This window comes from Notothenia rossii (assembly GCF_949606895.1).
Source record: "Notothenia rossii genome assembly, chromosome: 9".
NCBI lineage: Eukaryota > Metazoa > Chordata > Actinopteri > Perciformes > Nototheniidae > Notothenia > Notothenia rossii.
Genome location: NC_136907.1, coordinates 16,611,671 through 16,635,708, shown reverse-complemented (window position 1 = coordinate 16,635,708; position 24,038 = coordinate 16,611,671). Strand labels below are relative to the sequence as shown.

The window sequence follows — 24,038 nt, the reverse complement described above, 5'->3', positions numbered from 1 at the left end:
TGTTCATGATTAAATATAGGAAAAAAAGTGAATTTTTAGAGATATTTTGTATCAACGGTAATAAGCTGTCCACCTTTCTTCAAATGTTGTGCCTGATGGTGAAAGTAAACAGCCTTGACTAGGTCTAGGTCTTGTCTCCAGATCATTCAGGCTGTTGTTAGTAAGTGAAATAGGAATCCTCCGTGATAGACTTGTCTATGTATTATTGTTGTTTATCAAATAGCATCTCTGGAAGACCCAACAAACTCTAACATTCAAGGTTCCACTCTAATATATTTTAAATTGGATCAGAATGGATATGTTCTTTAGCATTCATTTCAAGGGCAAAGAAGAACTGAAAATTTTAAATTTCATTCAGGCGGCCAAAACGATAATGAGGCCAAATTACAGATTAGAATAGTGTGTGATCAATCTGACATAATGGGCTAAGAGAAAATAAAACACCCCTTTTGTTAAAGAGAAGAACCCACACAGGTTTATTTCTGTTGATTCATGCTGAGCTTTTTTTTCTGCTTCCCATTATTGTGTTAGACTGTCTTTCACCTCTTTAATCAGGTATTAAGCCTATTTAATTCACTGTTTTTCTGCCTGCTGCACCTCTTGTCTCCCCTTCATCGCTCTGATGGGTGTTTAGATCAAGCTGTTACTCCTCCTGCACACTCTGTTTCACTTTCTCTTTTTCTATCTCTGTCTTTCTGCTTGAGTTTCCAGGCAGACGTTGGCACCCGAGAACAATCCTCAGACTGTAATGAGGGCTTTAGACTGAGCAACACACACACAAACACACACACACACACACACACACACACACACACACACACACACATACACACACACACACACACACACACACACACACACACACACACACACACACACACACACACACTCTCTCATGCACAGGCCTGGTCTTGGCCCTGTCCTGCTGCTAGCACATTCCTTACCCTGCACTGCCTTAGTATTGCTGGCTAGTGAATCATTGCTCACTGCTACATCAGCTGTTCTCTAAAGACATCCTGGGGCTTTTTGTAGCTGTAGTGTGCAATCGCAACGAGGAACAAAAACTGTTGCTGTCGTGCAACAAAGCCTTAAACAAGGGATTCGGATGGCTGTAACAGCACCTTTCGATGCATAGCATTAGCCTACAGTAGCCCATTAGTTCAACATGTTAGCTGTAGCTGACGAAGGGGGAGGAGTCAGTGTCGTCATTCGGTTAAAAGATACAGCTCCACTATTATTAGGCTTCCTCTGGACATTTATTTATTTGGTACATGTTGTACAATTTGTTTTAAAACAAAGCAGTGATGAGTAACATCAACAACATCTCATAATCTCCCATAACTGTTTAAAAGAGAACATCCACAGAGAGAATACAGATTTTATTTTCAAACTGATTTAAAATAACATTCATAAAAATGTTGTACTACTGTGTTGCCAATAAGGGAAAAACAGATAGAAATCCATTTTTAAAAAACTCTTTATGACACTGAGATTTGAGAAAAAAATACATTTGTAGATGTATCATGTGCTATCCTGTTAATCAGCTTCGCCTATCAACTCTCATTATTTCGGTAAATAAATTGAATTTGTGGGAAAGCGAGAATGTAATGCAAGTGTTTATTTTTGGCAATAGTTTAATGAATAACTAAGAAGCCTCCCCATTATGCTGAAATGACTGTAATCTGATCCTTGACTGTGTATTGGGGAAACAGCAGCAACAACGTGTTCAATTTGGTACAGTCACTCATGTCTCCCTCATTCATTAATAAAGTTACTTTAGAGATTCTGTGACTTTTCATTGATAAACATCATCAGGTAGTATCTTTATTTGTCCTTTTGTCCTTTTATGTTTATGACTAAAAACTGACAACAGGCCCTTTAGCCTCAGCAGTAGTGCTAATTAGCTAATGTTAGCATGCTAACAGACATTTTGGTAAACATGGTAAATGTTAAAATGATCATTGTGAGAATGTTAGCATGTGACTCTTAGCACTGCTGTGTCTCACAGAGCTGCTTGTGTACATATTTTCCCATAGTAAAATAAATATCAGGATGTAGAGTATGTGAGAATTTAAACATATCTAAAGACCACAGTGTGGCATGTTTCCCTCCCACCTTCCTCTCTCTGAACTCCATTACTGTCCTCCATCATCCCCTCTCCTCACACTTCTCTCCTGGCTCTTTATTTTCCCTCCGTCACCTATTCCCTCCCTCTGAGATCTACCGACTCCTGCAGAGACATGCTGCGTCATGGAAACGACCGGCTCGGTGTGTGTGCTTGTGTCTGTGTATCTCTGTGTGTGTGTGAAGTAGTTGCTGTGAAAGCCACCCTAACAGCACCTCCTGCCGACCAGCTTGGCAGATCATTAAAAGCACTGAAGATTTATAGAGAGGCTGGAAAGATGGTAGAGAAATGAGGAATGAATAGACTCAATCCTGACAAATATGCAAGCTCTTGTCAGTATTTCTCCTAATGTGCTTGTGTGCAAGTTATTCGTAACATAATTGGCATCTCTGCTTATATCATATTATGGGTTGTTCCCCAAAGTGAACATGACAAGGTTCTGGTTGCAGAGGTTAATGGTTGTTCCTTGCTAAGTATGAAAACTAAATTGCATACATTCACTATAGATAATACCTCCTCTGCAGCCTAAGATCATTTTTGATTTAGCTGCAAATACAACAAGGAGCGTTTTACTTTGCACGCAGTTCTGTTTCTGATAGGTCTGAAATTGTTGAAAGTTGTTATCCTTCATCACAAAGACAGATTTATCAGCAGAGGAAATAAACATGTGATTGTTCTTTTTCTAAATGGTTGTTGTTGTGAGTTTCTGCAGGGTTCTTTTGTTGTAGAATTCCAAAATTGCTATAATAAGTGGAAGTCTCGCTGTTATCATCCCATTTTCTGTAAAAATCCTCTTTCTAAGAAGCTACAAACACAAATTCTCATCAAATCAGCGTTCATGTCTAATCTGTATCTATCTGGGCTTCCAGCGCGAACATTTTTTCACAGTTATGTATAAAGGAACAAAACATGGGACACTACCAACTCAGTGTGTTTGTTGCTAGCTAGCTAACATTAAATATAGATTTTCTATTCTTTTCAGCAATGATTAAAACATTAAGGTTTTATTGGCTACATACCAAACACGTAACCAATATGCAAAAATGTTATTTTATATACAAAAATGTCAAAAATGGTCAAAAGCTAAGCATAAATACATTTGGCAGGGTTTCAGATACAAACTTGTTGTGATCCATACTGAATTTGGATTCAATTAGATGCCACCAGAAGATAGAGGAGTGAAAGCCCTCCCCCCCCATGCTCTGTTCTCCCTAAGCCTAAGAGTCTTCACTGAATTGTATATGAGAAATTGCCACAGAAAGACATGCTTTGGCTTTTGCAGCCCACATTGATAGATAGGAGCCTTAAAAATCTCCTAATTATACACACACACACACACACACACACACACACACACACACACACACACACACACACACACACAGACACATACACACACACACACACACACACACACACACACACACACACACACACAGTCGTGGGAAGGAAACAGGATTTTGGTTGTAAATGTGTTTATGGTTCATATCTTCATTATTGAGGAAGCAACAGAAAGAGCTTGTTTGGATTTTGAGCTTTGTCCTTTCTCTTTCTGTCAGACTTAGAGTAGTTTCTGTGTTTCTACTTATAAATGAAATGAGGCCAAATAAGATCTAGAGTTGCTATGTAAGAGATTAACATCAATTAAGAGATGTTGCATAACATTTTCAATTATATTCATTTTGAAGTGTTGTTATAGTTACCATAAACAAACCGTTTACTTATTGTGTGATTAACCTAATCAAGATTGAGGAACAGGTTATTTTTGTTTTATCTCTGTGCTAACATCAGCTGTTTGCATGTTTGTAGCTATATTGACTTAATCCGCATTTAAATATGTCATCATCTTTTTTGGCAAGGACACCCACAAGGTTGTGTACGCCTACCAACTGCATAATTCAGATTCATGCTTTGAATGTTAAATGTTTTCTTAAAATCATCCAAATTGAGTCTTTATCATTTAAAATGGGTCAATGTGTTACAATTAATAGTCAAGCGAATGCTGTACACACGCTGAGTGGTGGGATTTAGGGCTTTGCTTTGCAGGTGCTGTTATATGCTTTTTACTTCTTGACGTCATTTGAGAGCCAATTCCTTTCCACTCAGATGTCTTTTGTTGTGTTTTTTGATGAGAAATGTTCAATTCCCCTCACCTGTCTACTTTGTCTTTCTCCACCTTCTCTCCCCTTCATCCACACCAATTCTTTCATGCCTCTGTCTTGCTATCATCCCTCACTTCCTCCTCTCTCCCTGCTCATGTCCCACCCCTCAGGTTTGTCGAAGTCCTTCCCGTTGGACAACTCTTTGTTTGACAGCTGGCTCGCCCAGTCGGTTCAGATCACGGCTGACGACATGCTGAGTCAGTGGGCTCTGGGCTCCCAGCACCGGGACAAGAGCGGCAGCCTGCTCTCCGACCAGGTAGACCCTCAACAGCAGGAGTGACGTCTCAGCTGTTTCTTGAGTTGACTTTAATTTTATGATTTCTGATACATACATTAGATGCTACTGTAATAATGCAGCAATTTAAGATTTGAATTGATTTGATACAACCAAAAGTGATCTGCAAGCTAAACATAATTTCAGCACCACTTCACAGATCACACTAGTGGAAGAAGGAGCATGATTAAATTAGACAGGCAAATTCGTTTTTGTATTATTTAGAGCTGTACAATATGAGAGAAATATGTTACAGGTGATAACGTTTTTGAATATAGCAAATGCGATAAATACAAACCGATATATTTCTATAATATGTAGTCAGTTCTGTCTTTCTGCTGTTGTCGGTATACTGCAACAAGTAGCTTGTTAAATAAAAGACATGAATTAACATTAACTAGAAAATGAACACATACAGTCGATACAGTAGTCACCTTATAAAATGCACATTTCTATTGATACTATTTTAGTTTTTGCAGTCTTGCGTGATGACAATAAAAAGTGATACATTGTGCAGCCCTACTATTGATCAAAGCACATAATCCAGATATGTCATAAACATTGTGTCCAACGTGTATGTATTGCACCTCTAAACATGAACTGATTCAGCCTTTTTCATCCCTTCTTTTCTAATCAACATTCCCTGGATCTCCTTTTGATTCATATCCTCTCATCCCCCATCTCCTATTTATTTCCAATCCCCTGTTTTTTCTCACTTCCTCTCTTCTTCTTCTTCCCCTGTCTTCCAGCTCCTGCAGGGTGAGGAGAGCCTGCTCAATCTCATGATGGAGAACTCCATGCAGTCCACCTGGAAAACACCTCAGCTGGGCCGAAAACCACGAGGGAGCAACAAGCCCCGTACTCGCGGTGCCCCTCCGCAATCGCCCAGCCCCACCCTGCCCCAGATGCCCCTATCTGCAGCGGCCCCCTCCTCTGCAGCAGCCCCCTCCTCTGCAGCGGCCCCCTCCTCTGCAGCGGCCCCCTCCTCCGCCAGCAGCCCCTCCACAGCAAAGAGTCTCTGGGCAAGCATGGCAGAGGAGAAGCCCATCCATGTGGGCCGCAAGGGGGAGAGGTCCGGGGGCTCCTCGCGGCACCATCTCTACGTTCACCCCCACCAGACAAGGAGCTCCGACCCGCCGCCGCAGCCCCCCGTCTCCAAGATGGATTCCTGTCACATCTCGGAGGAGCGCAGCCCGTGGAACAGCGTCTACACGGGGAATGGCGTCGCATCCTCGTCCCCACGCCCAGGCTCCAGCCCCGGGGCCACGTTGCCCGACACAGGGGCGATCATTCGTGGCAGGGGTCCACGGCTCCGCCTCTCCCGCCAGGTGAAATCCAGAGGGAGGGGCTTCACTGGAGGTATAGCAGGTCTGGAGTGTGTTGGGATGCCGCTCACAGGAAAGGACGCTTCGATGCTGGACGCTGTGGAGACCGACGGCTACTTCTCTGACGGCGAGCAGAGCGATTCTGACACGCGCTCGGGCGGACGCAAACTCCGCTTGCCGCAGTTGCATTCTGGGAAAGAGGACCTGCTGAGAAGGAGCGTGCTGGCCTCCTAAAGAACTGAGCTAGCGAATTGTATCTCCATCTGTGCCCAATATACAGTCCACAAAACATGGCTGGATGGCTTTGTTCAACCAAATCCTGTCACGTCTACTAGTGGAAAATCTCTTCAGCTCTCGACTGCTTTGTTTTCTGGGGGGGAATTTGAATGTAGCTGTTTGCCTATCGTACAGTTAAGCAACTCCACCGGACTGTAGTTTGTCGTCAGCCTATTAGAAGATGTGATACATTTAACGAATAGGAAACAAACATTTCATTTAGACTTTGTTTAAATTTCAGATTCATTTTGATCCTGGGCGTTGAAGTACCCTTTTTTGGCCTCATGTCTGTGGTATCTGCCAGACTTGGGAACAAACACTTTGGGGCATTATTATTATTATTTTTTTTAAATATTATTCAAGCTGGTTTCAGGGTCTGCTCCGCTCTTGGTCTTTATGGCCTGAGATGAATCCAATGAGTCCTTGTTTTCTTGAATCTGTTCAGTGGAAAGACAATTTCACTCCAGAGCTAATCTGAATATGTACAGGTGGTGACATGGGATAACATGTATTCAGCCTTGAAAAGCACAACTAGCTAGTCATAAGAGCTGGAATGTAAGCACTCGTGTGTATAATAGATGCTCAGTCAGGGTTGGGTTCAATTCTCATAATGTTTACCCGGTTTGCAAAATGTACACTAAAGCCTACATTCTTCAATTTATCTTCTCAGATTTCCAGCTTTTCAAATTTTTAGATAGCAAAAAGATTGACCCCAACCCTGTAGCTCATTCAGATTGTCACACAGAGACACAAACACACAAACATACTGACACACATAATAAGCAAATCCCTTTGCTCACATCACAGCCGAAATGGAAATATATTTGATCTGACTTTTGTCAGCTGCTTTCAAATTCTTCCTAGTTCTGAGTTAATTTTTTTATCAAGCCGGAATCCTTGGAGAGAAATCATCGTAGAAACTCTGTGCCTTCTGTCGCTTGCCCTGTGCCCCCTCACCTCGACCCAAAAACGTATCAAAAAACAAAACAATCAGTAAGTAGATCAATCAGTCGTTCATCAATCGGATTTGTAACAATCAAACCAAAAGGAAATCCCGTTGGATTGGTTACCGAGTGTAGCCAGTGCTGGGCTCCTTGTCTCCTTAATTGTCTAGTGCCTGAAACAAGGATGTAAATGCAGCATTCACCATTAATCAGCAAAGTATCTGCAACAGTTAGCAAAGCAGAGCCACAGCGTACTATCAGTGCAGAGAGCTGCCTACTGTTCTGTGCCCCCCCCCCCCCCCCCCCACACAGCTAGATCACTGCAGCCCAGAGCCATCGATACACTGTTTGGCCAGGTTACACTGTGAGCACCAGAGAGCTGAGTAAAACTATAGATACAAATGGAAAATGGGAAAACATATTAAATAAAACTTTAACCTGTCGGCAAGTCCCGTTGAATATTAGTCATTTAGATTAGTGGCAACAAACACGGATTGGAAATGTTGGTATTTTTTTTAGCCTTCTCCAATCAATACAAAAGAAGATGTACCGCCAACTATTTTGATAATCAATCAAGTTTTTTTTCTATGCAAAAATGCTGTTTCAGCCCTTCAAATATGAAGATTTTCTTAGTATATATTTAACTAAATATTTGTTTTTTTTGGACTTAAAAACAAAGCATATTACCAAGTTAATACCACATCCATGAGTAACTATGCAGTTTATGAGTTTTATTTATCAGTGTAGTGAATGAAAAGTAATTGTTTAATGTGGCCAAGCTCTAGTCTCTGATGGCTCTGCTGCACACGTTCTCCTTTTAGATGAATGATGACAATGTAAAAACCAGCTTCAGAGGCCTGCGCTCTTACGTTCTTCATTTGAGTTGTTTGTATTACTTTAAAAAAAAAAAAAACTTTTGTTGTTATCGCAGAGAGTTGTATTTTGTACTTAAAGCAGTCCATGGTATTCTCAGGGGTTAAGAAAAACGTTTAAAAAAAGATTAAAAGGTTTAAAAATGTATCGAAAAGAAGCGTAAGACAGATATATATATATATACATACCGGTACATATATATATACATATACATATTGTATATCGTATACAGTATATACATATATATAAAGTAATGTGTGTATGTCTAGAAATGTCCTTATTTGGCAAGCTTCACTGTTTGAACTCCTACACGAATACTACTGAGCATGTTCCTTTTCTCAGTACGGCCATCAGCCCTGGGTTCAACCAATAACTAAATAGCATTTCTTTGAATAACAGGCGAGGGGGCAGGTCAGATAATAGCGAACTATAATAGCTCTGTGGTCAACAACAAAAAGGGATTTTATTTTCATTTATTAAGTAGTTAGTACCCATCACAAGTGATTTTTAAGGGCTGCTTAACCCAGGTCTGATGAACAGATACTTAAATGGAGGTGCAAGTCCAATCTACTTCCTCTGGGTTTTTTTCGCTGTATGGAACAGCTTCTAGCCTGTCTTCGGAAGTGACCACGCCAAATAACAGATCTGTGTATCAAGGCCGCATATTTACATATTTTATCTACACAAACACACATACATGTCTCTGGTTTTCAAGATGAACAATTTTAGATAAGGATGTCAAATAATTCTGGCTGCAGCTAAGTAAAATCTCAACCCAGCTCGATCAGTTAGAAAATGCTGCAAGCTCCAGACGGGCGCAGCTGTATTCACAATACCAACAAACCCAACCGGGATTCCTCCACATCTGCATTTACAGGAGTTCCCTTAGGAAAAGCTTGGCGATGGTTGTTAAATGCAGACTCACACATAAACCCTATTCAGAAAAAGCCCAATGCTGCTGACCTGAATTCTCAACAAACAGCTCACATATACAGACACACACATATAATACATACCAGAGCTGGTATAACAGGGTTCAAATATACAAGATGACTAGTTTTGTATGTATATGTGATCCTGTCTGCATCAGGAAGTATGAGCTTACTCAGAGAGAAATGCCCCCTATCAGCAGGAGAGTATTAGTACTGGTGTCTCCTTCAGATGTAGCCATCGTAGAAGATTCATGTTGTTAATCCTCCACTCGGCTGTTTTTCAACAAAGAAAAGTGGGGGAAAAAAACTTTTGGAAGCGTTTGTTGGAGGATTTTAAACTTCTACTCTGGCTACTGTTATTACAATCCCCATGATAACGGACTGCAACAACACATACAACAACAATAACCGCGAAAAAAGTTTGTGTTTTGAAGCAAGGATGTGGTGGCGTATTGTCATTACGACCCGCAGAATCCTCCACCGGGTGGTTGCAACCATCCGTCGGTTGCTAAAACAGAAACATGTAATCTTGGTTTCAATATTCAGTGTTCAGAGTAGCCTGACTTTGTAGACAGTGGTATTAGACAAGGCCTCACATATGGCCTTAACATGTAGTAGCAAATGCTAAGGCTGCATAGTGTTCGCAGGAATAAAAATTCTAAACATTTTGGCTGAATGTCCTCTACAGAACCTGTGGAGGTGAGTAAAATGTGCTGCTTCTAAAGATGATCTCCTATTTGAAAATCAGATTTGAACCTCAGAATGACACCAAAGTACCTTGTTTGGCAAATTGCAGTTTAGTTTAGTTTTTATTCCTGGATACTGAGCAGCCTTGGCAAACAAACTGGTTATTATTCTGTATTTACAGTGTGGCTTCAATGCCATCTCCTTCCGCTGCATAGATACTGTAGACTGGAGCTTTTTGCAGGTTTTTATTTTTTATCAATATCATCTTAGAATACAACTTCAAACCATCATTGTCCTCTGTGTGGTACGCTGGTGTGGGTGTTGGCTTGCAGCCCGAAAAGTGCTCTGATGATCTTTGAATTTTGCAACTCTTGTCAGGTCGGATATCCAGATTTTATTTGTCTTTCCTTTCTGGGTTTAATCTGTCATATATACATGCTGTTGAAATGTTCAGAGTGAAGCATCAGTGTCAGTATCAGCGGGAGATCTGCACTGCAGGAATAATGATGGTTGTGTTCCTCTGTGAAAGCTGACCATTTAGAGTGCATGGTAAAGACATTATGCATAATGAATACATATACAACTATACAGTTTTCTAAATGGTAAGCTGCTGCAAGTGTGAAGGCAGAACCTTATCCCTGCAGGAGTTGGCATGAACGTTACACTTGAGAAATAAGCCTGTGGGCATCGTTCATGAAATGGCAGGTCTAAAACACACCTACACACAGTGATGAACTCCATCTAGCCTTCTACTGAAAACCTGCTTAAAGGCCAGCTGATTGCTGAAGGCGATTGGAAGCTCGCATATCATTGAAAGAGCTGCTGTCTTCTGTACCGACACTGTTGTTAAACTTCTGAGAAAGAAATCACTGCACCAACAGGGCCGGGCTCCTCAGAACTTCCTCAGCAGAGCAAAGGTCATGTTTAAAGCTTATTTATAAGTAGGGCAAGCTAGGACCATCCAGCAACAAAACAGCGGTAGCATTCGTACGAACCATTGTATGCAACAACACCATCTGTTTGATTTGAACACGGAGAAAAGGAGAAAACCTGAGAATGTTGCATCTTCTCAGTGGAAACATCTTTTGAAGACCAAATCTGATGGTTGCTCTGAGGTGGTTTTGAGGAGCCAGAAGGGTACCATGATGCTGTCGTGAGGAAGACTCTTGTCCTCTGTGGTTGCTCCTTCTTCCAAAAAGAAAGTGGTTTGAGGCAGTCTGTAGGTCAGTAAAATCAGGAATGGACTCTTTAGTGGTAATAAATGTAATTTGAGGCCTCAGCAAATTGTTTTTCTCCAAAAGGAACATTCGGTTTTGTCTATAAAATAAATCAAATTGACAAGGAACACTGTTTAATCCTTTTTTTTTTTTAAACAGGCTGTTTGTAATACAATTGTCTTGTCCGTTTTATTGTCCTACGGCAGCCATGAACCCCCCCACCTGCGTACCACTGGAGTTTATACACATTTACAATAATGTATAATACTGTTCAACTACTTCTACTATTACTACTAGAGACATTTCCTTTGTTTTGAAAAAGACTTTGGAAGCTTTTTTTTTTTTTTTTTGTAATGCTTTAGCTGGCCGCCGTGGCTCGTATCAAATTAGAAAGCTGACTCATGATCTGCTCGCTCTGTTTTTACTGGCGCTTTGCTCTCCTCTCTGTTACAGCAAAGTTGTGGCTTCAAGGTCAACATCTACAACCCAGACACATTGCACAGATGGGAGGTTTAGTCATTCAGAGCCGCTGCGGAGGCTAAAGCAAGCTCGGTTTTCAAGTTAAGCCTAAATTGGCGGAGTCAAAGAACCACAGTGATTTGAGTCAGAGCGCCTTTTCTCTCTCATTCGTTCATGATATTGCGGGGGAGATCATTGGCAAACCAAGATCAATACATACAAGACCAACACAATCAAATGAATTGCCATATGTGAGGAAATTCCTGGGCCATGTGTTATGACGAATGCAAATCATTTTTTCTTGTCATCTTGAGCAACCAAGATTATTGTTAAAAGAACTCTTGTGTTGGTTCCAAAAATATATTTTTTTTAAAAGTGAAATGGTACTTTCTGACTCCAACTTCTCATATGCAAGGATGTGATCCTGCAATAATCAGTAAAACATCTTTGGGTTTTGTACTATTTGTTGGACATACACTGAACAAAAATATAAATGCAACACTTTTGTTTTTGCTCCCATTTTTCATGAGATGAACTCAAAGATCTAAAACATTTTCTATATACACAAAATAACCATTTCTCTCAAATATTGTTCACAAATCTGAAAAAATCTGTGATAGTGAGCACTTCTCCTTTGCCGAGATAATCCATCCCACCTCACAGGGTTAGGGTAATGTTGTGAATCGAGTGGCCTGTGTTCATCGTCCATAACATACGCCTCCCCATAGCATAACCCCACCACCACCATGGACCACTCGATTCACAACATTACCCTAACCCTAACCCTAATCCTAACCCTCACACCAGATACTGACTGGTTTTCGGACCCCCCCAGACCCCCCCAATAAAGCAAAAATGCACGTTTCAGAGTGGCCTTTTATTGTGGCCAGCCTAAGGCACACCTGTGCAATAATCATGCTGTCTAATCAGCATCTTGATATGCCACACCTGTGAGGTGGGATGGATTATCTCGGCAAAGGAGAAGTGCTCACTATCACAGATGTTTTCAGATTTGTGAACAATATTTGAGAGAAATGGTTATTTTGTGTGTATAGAAAATGTTTTAGATCTTTGAGTTCATCTCATGAAAAATGGGAGCAAAAACAAAAGTGTTGCGTTTATATTTTTGTTCAGTGTAAGATATTTGAAGACACCACCGTTAATGTTGAGAAACATTCTCTCTTAGCCTGGCTTTGTTTTTGTCTAACCAACCTTTCAAAATCCCATAATGTTCAGAATGATAAAAAAAAACACATTGAAGTTGCAATTATTCACATTTGAGAATCCAAAACCAGGGAATATGTTCGCTCTGCTTGGGTTACTGTAAATCATATGTCAAAATTGGAGAGACAACTTAATCTATTAGCTGTCTTATCAATGAATTCAAGTATTATGTAACATGACTCATTCCTGAGAAGTTATAGTTGTATATATCACTACAATCTGCAAAAAAAACACCAGGGCAGTTTTTGTATTTTCATGTTAGCAAAGCCTGACTCATTTTAAAAGCTTGCCTCCCATTTTTGACTTTCACTGTGCTTCAGTACAAAATCACAGCAGATCTTTGGCTCCGCCCACTGAGGGTTAACACAAACACTGAGATAACCTCTGCCTCCAGAGCGACTCCAAGAAATATTCATTTAATTTTCGAGCTAAATCTCCCATCTGCACAAACTGCGCACCTTACTCTGTCTCCGCCATCCAACATCTTCCTCACTCTTCCTCCTCCCACCACCACCAGCAACCCCCCCCCCCCCCCCCCCACCCTCTGCTGCCGTGTCCCTCCTGCCTACAACTCCTCCTCTCTCTCCTCTCCTGTCCAGTAATCAGCCTCCTTGGCCGACACGTGGCTTTCGAAGCAAAGGACGATCAAAAAAAAAAATTATGTAAAAGAAGAAAAAAGATGTCTGTAGCTTTAAGGACAAATAATGACAGGCACGTGTTGTGGAAGTACGTGTGAGGAGGGGGAAACCGTGCACTCTGCTTTGGTTGTGGCCTGCAGAAAGAGAGGGAGAGATGGAGAGACAGAGGGAGAGAAAGGAGGGAGACGTTTACTGAACCGTTGCCAGAGAAGCAGACAGAAAGAGTACAACTTGTTCTTTCCCTTTTGTTCTGTTTGCAGCCTGTCCAGTTAACAAGCAGCTAATATAAACAACACCAGACCCTTCCCTTCTCCTCGGCTCTCTTCTTTCCCCTCTGTGCTTTCTCTGTTTCTCTCTCTGTACAGCCAAGTCTCCTTGAAAGAATTTCCTTTACAAGCTGTAACAATCGAATCAGGAAAGCAGAACGGAAACCGGTGAAATTTACATTAATGGCATGACAAGCCCTGGAAAACAATTCAGAGTATTTTTTATATCCAGCATGACTGTGAACATAAATCACCCTTTCAGGTTATATGTGGTTCGATTTTATTTGTATTCAAAGAAAAGCATACATTTGGCAAATATTACTCAGCAAAGAAAAAGGCTGGTGATATTCTAGTTATTTTTCTTACTGTCAATAAATACCATGAAAAGACCAAACCAGCAGTTAGTTGATCAAACTATGAAGTAGGACCAAGTTTAATCCAAAGCCAAGACAGTGTATCCCCCTATTGTCCAAAAGAAGTGCATGACATCTTCCTTCATTCCCATGAACACAGAGACTACTGTAACTGAGTCACACACACACACACACACACACACACACACACACACACACACACACACACACACACACACACACCGTTGCTGCCTTTAATACTAATGCAACACATGTGTAATCCGCAGCTGAAAATAGTCCCCAAAAAAAGCACATGTTTTAGAAACGTTTACTAAAAACCACAGTGCCCAGCTGTTTTAGGTGTTTTAGGAAATAACCTGGTGTTTCTTTTGTTAATATATATGTACGTTTTTATTAAATGTAAAATCTATGCTTGTAGGGAAGTGATAAAAAAAGAGACTAACACATTGTTGGGTTTTTACTCGATTTGTTGAGTTGACAGTAAGGAAAATATAGAACACCTGCGTTATCCTTTAAAATGTCACTATCAGACCAGAAAACAATTTCTATCTGTTAAGACCATTAACAATCTTGTGAAATGTAATCCTTTTTATATATCATTTTTGGCCATTTCACTTGGATGGAAACATGGCTCCAGTGCTTTTTATGGTTCTTCCCTCACAATCTGAGCATTTTATTCCGACTCTTTGCATCTGGTGTATTCATCAGGCTCCTGGGAGGTTTCAGACATTTACGTATATATGACTGCAGACAAATTGGAGGTGTAAATGCAACCAAACACACTGAAGATCAATTTGGCCAAAGCTAGCGTCTCCCACCGGTGGTCAGAGCAACATTTGGAATCGTTTAATATACGTTAAGCTCGGAGCTATGCACAAAGTATAGATGTAACAAAGGGACGTTGGTGGGAATCTGATTTATGAGGAAAAGAGTGATTTAAGCGCCGGCTCCGGAGACACCGCCAGATGTAAATGTAATCTGGATAAATCACGTCGAGACACAATCTGGATTTGAGATGCAGGTTTAGACCATTTGTTAAGAGGCCCTCTCTGTGCTGGATCTCTGTCTCTGCTCTTTCTCCCACTCGTAATTTCCCCTCTATGTCTGTCTCTACTTTATCTTTTCCTCCTGATTTGAGTTTTTTTTATCTCATTCCTCACTGTTCCTCCACAGTGTTTCTGTAATCTGACTTCTCTTTCACACACACACACACACACACACACACACACACACACACACACACACACACACACACACACACACACACACACACAGAACACATGTTCTTCCTCTAAGGCAAATCTGTATTTATTGTCTGATCTTTGATACAGGCAGGGAAGGAAAATGTGATTTGACTACATAAAGTACGGAGAGTGCAGTCTCTCTGTATGAGTGGGATCCTCTGATGCTACAGGCGTGTGTATGTTGTGAGTGTGTGTTGAGAAGGATACCAAATCTAGGTAAAACTTATCCTTGACTCTCTCTCTCTCTTTCCTCACCTCCTTCTTATCCCCTTTTGAGAGGGACATTATACGGCCTCTCCCCTTGTTAGACTCTACGTCCACACTAAGCAGGTTAATTTTGAAAATGCACTTCACGTATCAAAACAAAGTCCATATTCGCAACTTTAGGTCGAATACGTTATTTAAAATACTGAACAATAGATTTTTCTCTTATAATGTGTCCGATTTTTGGTCAGCTAACAGCAAAACTGCATCCGAGTTTGGTTACACAAACATTTATTGTGTCTCCTGCTCCCTGTGACCACGTGTCGGGCCTTTAATGCAACCACATTCTTATCTTAATTCTCAGTTTCCAAGCCTAAAAAAACAAAAATGATTTGAAGCTACAAAGCGTACCTAATGATTCACAAATGTGAAATCTGTGATATTTAATTAAAATGTGTTTTCCACAGCTTTTAAATTCAGAAATGTTCCCACATACCGCTTGATGTTGACACAGTGTTGTGATTGTATATGTTCACATCTAAAATGAGTCATTACAGAATCCAGAAGTTTTCTTTCATCACTCAAATCTGCCATTTATCCACTCTGGTGAATGCTGTCAACATTTAGAAAAACACTGGCTTAGTGTGGACAAGAAGACGTATTTGTGAGGAAATGCTCTTTCTCCACCTATAACTCTGTTGCTCTGGTGTTTTCTGTCTCACTCTGTTCCACGTCATGTCTCTCTCCACTTTTACTTACTTTACTAATCCTCTTCTTTTCTCAGTATCCGCCCTCAGAGCAGACAGTTTCTGACTCTCATTCAAAAAACATTCTCCCCTCTCCTGACCTGCGGTTCACAAATGCGTTCCCTCGGGTTTGAAAACATAATGAAACAAGAGTTTAAAGGAGTTTTGGTTTGCAACATTTCAGCAACTTTTTGTTCAAACTTCTCAGTGCTTTCTCCTAGAATATCACATGCTATTTAGTTATTTAAAAAACAGTTTCTCTTCCTTCTCTCTCTCATGGTTATTTGAAATATTATTGGGTTTCATTGTGCAGCATAATATGTTTCATATATTGGTCGTATTAGAGCGCTAATTAAAAACCAATCAGAGCAGAGCTGGACGCAGACTTTTCCTCCTCCCGTCTTGTTTGTCCTTATGAAACGTGTTCAAATCCCTGCTGTGGTTTCCAGTTCCTCCTCCACTCTGCATCAGTTCTTCAATACAATAATATGAATGTTGCAGGAGTTTATCCTTCTGTATTCTTTGTTTCAAAGAATGTTGTGCCATTTGTTAATAGCAAAGAGAACTATTGAACATATATGAAAAAGAAGAGCTATTTTAAATTATTTTTTGGCTTTTTTTGCTATATTTATTTTCTTGTATTAGAATCTTCTTTGTAGGAGGGAAATATCTAAAAATGTATTTTTCATTAGTGCGAAAAACCTATTTTCTTCCTTTTTGTACAATTTCGATGTTTTGAGCGAGACTTTGAAAAGCAATATGATGATGACGACGATGTTTCCTGTGACTGTATCTGCATGCTGTTTGTGTTGCCTTAATGATGGCTGCGTCCCACTATGACCCACCCCACTCCCTACCTGTCTTCCCCCCCGCCCACCCCCAAACTCTGACCCATCCCCCCCTTTGAATCCCCCCTCATCTGATGGAGTTCCAGTCCCATCTGATCCAGTCCAGTGCAGTCAATAAAGCAGTGCTTTCTGTGTAAACAAACTCTCTGCCTCTGTTACTCACACAACACTCAGGTGAATGATCGTTGCATCTATCAGTACAACAAAAGGTAAATGGTTTTGAGTATGTCTCCAAGGGGGTTTAATTTAGTTTATTAAAGTCAATATTTGACATTTTTCTGTATCTACAATTAAATGTGATTTTGTTTAGTTTTCAGTGTACAATTACCCACTTTTTAACACATTTAAAAACACCATTTTCTTCATTGATCATTTCATTCAAAACTACGAATTTGAACCTCTTGGTGAGTGCGAAGGGTTCATTCTGGAACCGTGAATTCAAAAGTACAAAAGCCAAAGATATTAAATATACTCTCATATAGGATTAAAGAAAACAGCAAATCGCCATATTTGAGCATTCAGGCATCTCTTGACGTTTTTGCCACCAAGATTGTATTGCATTATTAAAATTGGCGTGATTGGCGAGGACTTTTTTCAACTGTTTTGCCTCTAATAACTTTACCAAAAACCTAACCATTCATTTGGTCTAGGGAAGAGAACTATTGAAAAATGGTTAATGGTGTGAAGCGGAGTTTAAGGGTTTTTGGGGTCAACAGCAGACCCCACCATTTAAATAAATCAAATTACTAAAGTTCCACTTATAGAGGTGGTTTTCATAAAAGCCAAAGTCAGCCTTCCCTTGAAGAATCAACTGGAGTTTGTGAAAAGACGAGTGAAAGGGAGCATGATGCAAAAGATGCTGTGGTCGGACGAAACAAAATGCAAATGTCCTCAGCAAATGCAAAGTGTGTGCTGGAACTCTGCAGAGCTGATCCACCTCTAACCTCCCTTACCTTCAGACTTGGGCAGGGAGACGCTGCCAGAGGTCCGGAGGAACAATGCGTGCAAATCTCGAGGAGGACCGTCACTTCGTGCCAAAGACCTGAGAGTGGGGCCAACACATTTCTCCTCCAACAGGACCCTAAACATGCAGCCAAAGCAATGCTGAAGTGGCTTCACAACAAGAATGTGAAAGTCCTTTAGCAGCCTCAAAGCCAACATTTAAATCCCAGAGAAAATCTGTGGAATGGCTGTAACGATCGAGCCATGTCAGCAAAATCCAAAAGTGTCAAGCAGATGCAGATATGTTGAAAAAGGACAAAATGACAAAGTATAGCACACTTGGGTGACTTTAAGGATGCAATAATCACAACCAAAATCAATTAATTTGATGATTCCTTTTTTGTACAGGACAACGGTCCCCATTCAAAAGCTGAAGCTTCAAGTAAGACAAGTTTGGCAGATTTTATTGCTATAATGCAAAATCAATGGTGTTATGTTATAATACTCAAACATAGAAACTGGTTTCAGTTATTAAGAAGGCCTAGATGAGTTATACGGGTAAACTGAAATACAATAAATTGTTACATTAAAAGGATTGATTAAAATACAACCCATGAATACATACATCCAGATCCCCAAAGATATTCAAACAAGATGTTGCTTTAAAAAAAAAAAGTCAATATATAAGGACATTTGAGTTTACATTTTTAATAGGATAATAGTGGTGGTTGCAGTAAATTAGATTTGCAATTCTCCTCATAGGTTTCTTTTAAAAGAGGTTGAATGTTAATTTTTATTGAACCACAGATGTTACATTTCCGAGCATTGGCTGATTTTCAATCTTAAATGCACAAAGGTGGGACCCCGTAGAGTAATAATCACACACATGACATGGCACGCTATTTAAAGATGCATCTGTTATATTTGGATACTAATCAGTAAAGCTTGATGATTTATTCTCTTACAGGGAAACTGGCTTAAAGGGGAAACCTGTCATGCAGAAAGAGAACATCTGTATACCCACGAGCCCTGCAATTCCAAAAGTATATCCTGCAGGATATTTAAAGTGAGTTCAAGGAGGTACATTATTTATTTTGTTGTGTTGCAACATCATACAATGCAGGGAAATGACAAGGACTTTAAATACATAATAAAGGCACAATAATCACAGACTACTCATAATTTCCTCTTTTTTTATTGACTGTTTTTTCACCGTTATAATCTGACCATATCCTGCTAATTTCTATTTCACTGCTGTGTCTGCCTTCTAATGTAAACCCTTTTAATATGATTCAGATTCTCTCTCCCATCTATCTGATTCACACTGTGGAAACAAGCCAAGCAAACAGACATATTCATAATAATGGAAATCAATTTAGCTGCACAAAGCACAGGCACCTGGAGAGACATCCCGCACCTGGCTTTCCTCACAAAGCTCTCATTTTCATTATTTTCCCATGGCGCCCTTTTGAAAATCATTTTGTCTCGCAATCTAAATGTTATTTTTCCCAGCCTATTGTGGGGGTTTAACTGGCTCAGTCTGCTGTACAGTTATACTTCTAACGCACTATCCCACTGCAACTTTATGCACTTCAAAAATAAGCTTTGGGTACCATTTTCTGTATAAAATCCGGGTTTTATTTCCTGCGTCTGCCATGCAGCCTCACACCCTCAGTTGTTGTTTTGGATAACAGCAGGAGGAAGTTTCAGGGCTGAGCGTGCCACAGGGGATTCAGGCAAACGTTCCCATGCACCTGCCACAGTGCCTGGTGTTTTTACAAGCAGCAGTTATTTAAGCTGCAGTAGGCAAGAACTTTGTGTAAAAAAAATGCACCTGTGTTAATGGCATAAATCTGAAAGGAAGGCACCAGTACATAGTTAGAACAGATTTTCCACACTAATTGTGAAAGTAGTCATTCTCTTGTCTTCTAAATGGCACCCTTTACACTGTCGCAATACATTGTTTTTGTTTCATCATTGTAATGTCAAATCATTTAAATCACTGTAAAAGATGATTTTGCACTCAGGCATTTTAAGGTAGTTCAAAAGCTTTCCAGCAAACATACAAACTCAATGAGGACTGCTAATATGCTTTTGTGTAGTCCAAAAGAAACACGGCTAATAGTCGTTTCCAGTGGCTGGCAAAGAAAAAAAATGACAGACGAAATTTCAAAATGTCAAGGCATCCATTTAACAGCCTTTTGTGCTGGCAGCCAGTTATTCTGACACATTGTTGAAAAATCAATAGAAAGCAGAAAACTGTTTGGAAAAACTGTTGGCAGCTAACATCCACCACTGTGAAACCGTGAAATCCACATTCGTTTCAGGACGTCCAGCAAACGACAGAGGAAGGAGGTGGGCGGCTCTGCTCGGGGGGTTAAACAATTCTGTTACAATCTGATAAAACTGTCACACACACACACACACACACACACACACACACACACACACACACACACACACACACACACACACACACACACACACACACACACACACACACACACACACACACACACACACACACACACACACACACACACACACACACACACACACACACTCCTAATAATACCACACTGCTCAAATACTCTGCTACAAGTCGTTCCATTAAAATCTCTCTTCAGTAAATGTATAGTAGCCTATTATAAGTATAAATACTTTTGTTTTGTAAAACACTTTGAATTGTCTTGTTGTTAAAAGTGACTCATAAATACATATACATAAGCATGTCTTGCCTTGCTGTTCTCACACTGTTAAATGTAAAAGTAACAAATCTAGAAAAAATGCAGAAATAATGAAATGTGTATAGTTCTCAATTCTGCTGGTATTGTAAAAATTAGATTAAAAGTTAATTAAAAACTATTGGCAGATTGTTTACAAAACATAATATTTTCATGTTCTAAATGCACAATCTTAATTATTAAAGTAACTACTAACTAAAGCTGTAAGATACATTTGGTGAGTAGAAAGTACAATATTCAACTTTGAAATGTAAGTGAGTAGAAGTGTTGAGGGAAATAAAAATAAAATATTCACGTTAAGTACCTCAACTGGCAGTTTGGTACTTGAGTAAATGTTCTCAGTTACATACCACCATTTTACACGCGCACACACACACACGGTGATAACATACACACACCAGCAGTTCCTCATAGCCCTGACACGAGCACTTGAACTCTCTTTTTCATTCCACCTCCCAGGAGATCTTTATCAACTGCACTAACACATCCAGCGCAGGCCAGTATTTTCACATGCTAGGTGTTGAAACCATCCAGTACAACAGCAGGCTGAAATGTCAAGAGGCCACTGGGGTTTAGTGTGTTCCTGATGAATTATAAGTCATCTAGTTCTTCTTAAAGCAACAAACAATGGACTCAGCAGAGGGCTTGGCTTGAATAAAAAGAACGACACCAGACTCCATGTACATGAAAGATAGTTTGTTTTTGTTGCTCTTGGTCCCGGTCCAAAACGCTGTGCAGTAAGTGACGAAGCGCTTCCCGTATGAGACCCTTTGCAAATACTTAGGAGAGTCAAGGGAGGGTGGAGGCGAGGTGGGAGGAGGGAGGGCTCTGAAAGAATAATACCAGATGGAGAGAAAGAGGACCAGCTATAGTTCCTTAACTTATATTTGAGTATAAAGTCTGATGACAATGTATTGGCTAATTTAAAACAACAAATAGTTTAAAAATATCAAATTTCATACACAACGATACGTTTAATTAACAAAAATATCATTTGAAAAAATTAGTTATTAATAAAACATGTCGGAAAGAAAGACAGAAACAAAAAAAACTTGCTGTTGTCCAGTAAAATTGGTATATGGATCATCTCTTTGTTTTACCTGGATAATCTGTTGAGTAAGATCATTACCTGTGTATAATAGCAACTAAAAAGGACATTGGAAAAGTTTTTCTTTTTTAATTGTCTTTGTGTTTCTTTCTACAGTGTAAAACAAATCTGTCAACATAACAAAGAACCTGGTATTTCTTGCAGGTGTAGTTTCTTCTGTGTTTCTTTAACTGTTCACCAGCATTGAAGAAATCAATGTGTAGTGTTCTGTTGTATGAAAGCAATCATGCCCTTAAGAATATCCCTGCTGTGATTATGACTACTCAGTTTTATATTGCAGATATTGCCTCAACAGTATGGACATAATCATTGCACAAAATGCTCTCTCAGGTTATTTGTGTTTCATGTTTCTTCCTCTCATATGAGTTTTAAGAATGAAAACATTGTGATGTTCTGCTCAGATAGAAAATGGAAGTCGGTGGACAGCCATCAACTTCTGCCTGTGTTGTATCATTACACGTAAGGAAGAGAAAGACAGGAGTCTAGGCACCTGAAACTCATTTACCTTCCAGCAGACCACTGTTTGTTTCCCTAATTCAACTGAAATGTACTTGCAGGAAACATAAAACACATGGAATTACCTTAAATGTAAGTACATTAGTGAGGAGTTGCATATTCCAGTAGCATGTGCAGAAAGTGTTTCAGGTCCTGTCCAGAGTTTTTATAAGTCAAGGATCAATATCTCGGTAAGTGCCCATATTGGGTTGATTGAAAAAAGGCCACAGTTGTCACAGAACCAGCACTTCAAGCGCAACACAATAGTTAAATCATGTTTGTTGGACTTTTCCGTAGACAAGTACGGTATCTCCATGACTTCTCTCCCACAGCGCTGTGCTCTCTATCTTCACGTTTACTCCAAACTGAGATTGTCTTATTGCTGGAGTTTCTGCAGAGAGAATTGTCTCGACCTGGCCACCATAGACGACCTGGGAGAGATAAAAACAGTGCTGAGATCAGTATGATGATGCTGTGTGGATAGGACTTATGATAGGGGAGAAGAGGGGGCACTGGTCTCTTGCAAACACACATTTCTAAAAGGAGGGATAAAGAGAGTCTTTTCATTGGCACATCCAAGATATTATTTAGAAGTGTGCAGCCTACAACAACGGGAAACCGTCACCCTACATTGCACCACCACACTAAATTCCATTTGTTTTGATGGTGAGTATTACATGGAGTCACACACATCTGCAAAGGAAAAGTGCAATTTGTTTAGTCACAAACCAAAAAATTGGTCACTAAAGAAATTACAAATCTTCCTCTGGGGGATATGAACGTATGAACCACGGTTTACAGTAATCCAGACGTTTCACTCCAAACCACAGTTGTGAACCTCGTGGAGGCAATAAAAAGAAAAGTCAGTGCATCACCAAATGAATTTGGGCAAGTCCAAAATTGCTTTCCGTTTCTAAACACTTTAAATGTCGTTCTACAAACTGCAACAGATACGTGAGCAAGAGGGTCAAAGTAAAATTTGTAATGGTAAAACAAAGTATGTCCCAGTTGTCTACACAGTGCATGTTGTTCCACTCCGTCATCATGAAGGACGTTATAATGTTCTTATTTCTGCTTTAAAAAACCCAGAGAACAAATGTATATTGTTTTTATTTAGACTTTATCTAAATAAATGTCTTTGAGATAAAAAATCTCTTTTACAAGGGAATCATGACCAAGATCAGCAAACATATAATATCTTGTGGTGATTGACATTATTCACCCACGGATCTATGGGTTGGGGTATTGTTCCGCATGGACACTTTAGTGAACCGGACTTCCTGTTTCCGCCGGTCTTCGCTTCCCGGGCATGAAGTTGTTTACATGTTGTTCCGATGCTAAATAAAAGTCTAGCTTGTACCTTTGATACCTCTCCTTCGACTCCCGTCTCTCGGCCAGTGTTGGGTGTAACGCGTTACAAAAGTAACGGAGTTACAGTAATATATTACTTTTTGTTGTAACGAAATAATGTAACGCATTACTAATGAAATGTGGGTAATATATTACCCGTTACAATGCTCAGTAACGCAGTTACAACACATTTTAACCCGAAATTAAATGGTGTTTTGTTTTTTAAGAATGTACTAACATAGCGAGACATTGCGACACCGGACAAATTGTGCGGGTAGATTAGTAAACCTGGTGTTTACCCTTCAGGCTTCGCATTGAGATTTTCTGGGAAGTTGAACGTTATGCAACCATTCAAAAAAGAGAACGTAGCGAAAAATACTAACAACAAATTGCGTCAGGTGCGCGTGACCTGCTCCGCTGCGCGTGCATCATTTCCAAAGTGCTTCCACAGCAGTGATACACCTCTGATCTGTGGATAATCATTTATACGAAAACGGTTAAAGCAACCATCACTAAACGCCAGCAACACTGCATCTACTGCAGACAGTAGCAACAGGTCGGATGCGGACATCACGTTACCC

The 24,038-nt window shown here is 40.0% G+C and overlaps 1 protein-coding gene across 1 annotated transcript in view; it reads left to right on the top strand.

Moving 5' to 3' along the window:
* jade2 (jade family PHD finger 2) overlaps positions 1-14,116 on the top strand; it is a 168,819-nt gene extending 154,703 nt beyond the window's left edge. Inside the window, 2 exon segments of the mRNA XM_079649880.1 lie at positions 4,398-4,543; positions 5,311-14,116. Coding sequence (XP_079506006.1) covers positions 4,398-4,543; positions 5,311-6,120 — 956 coding nt within the window. The 3' untranslated portion in view covers positions 6,121-14,116.
* Positions 14,117-24,038: the final 9,922 nt, after the last annotated feature.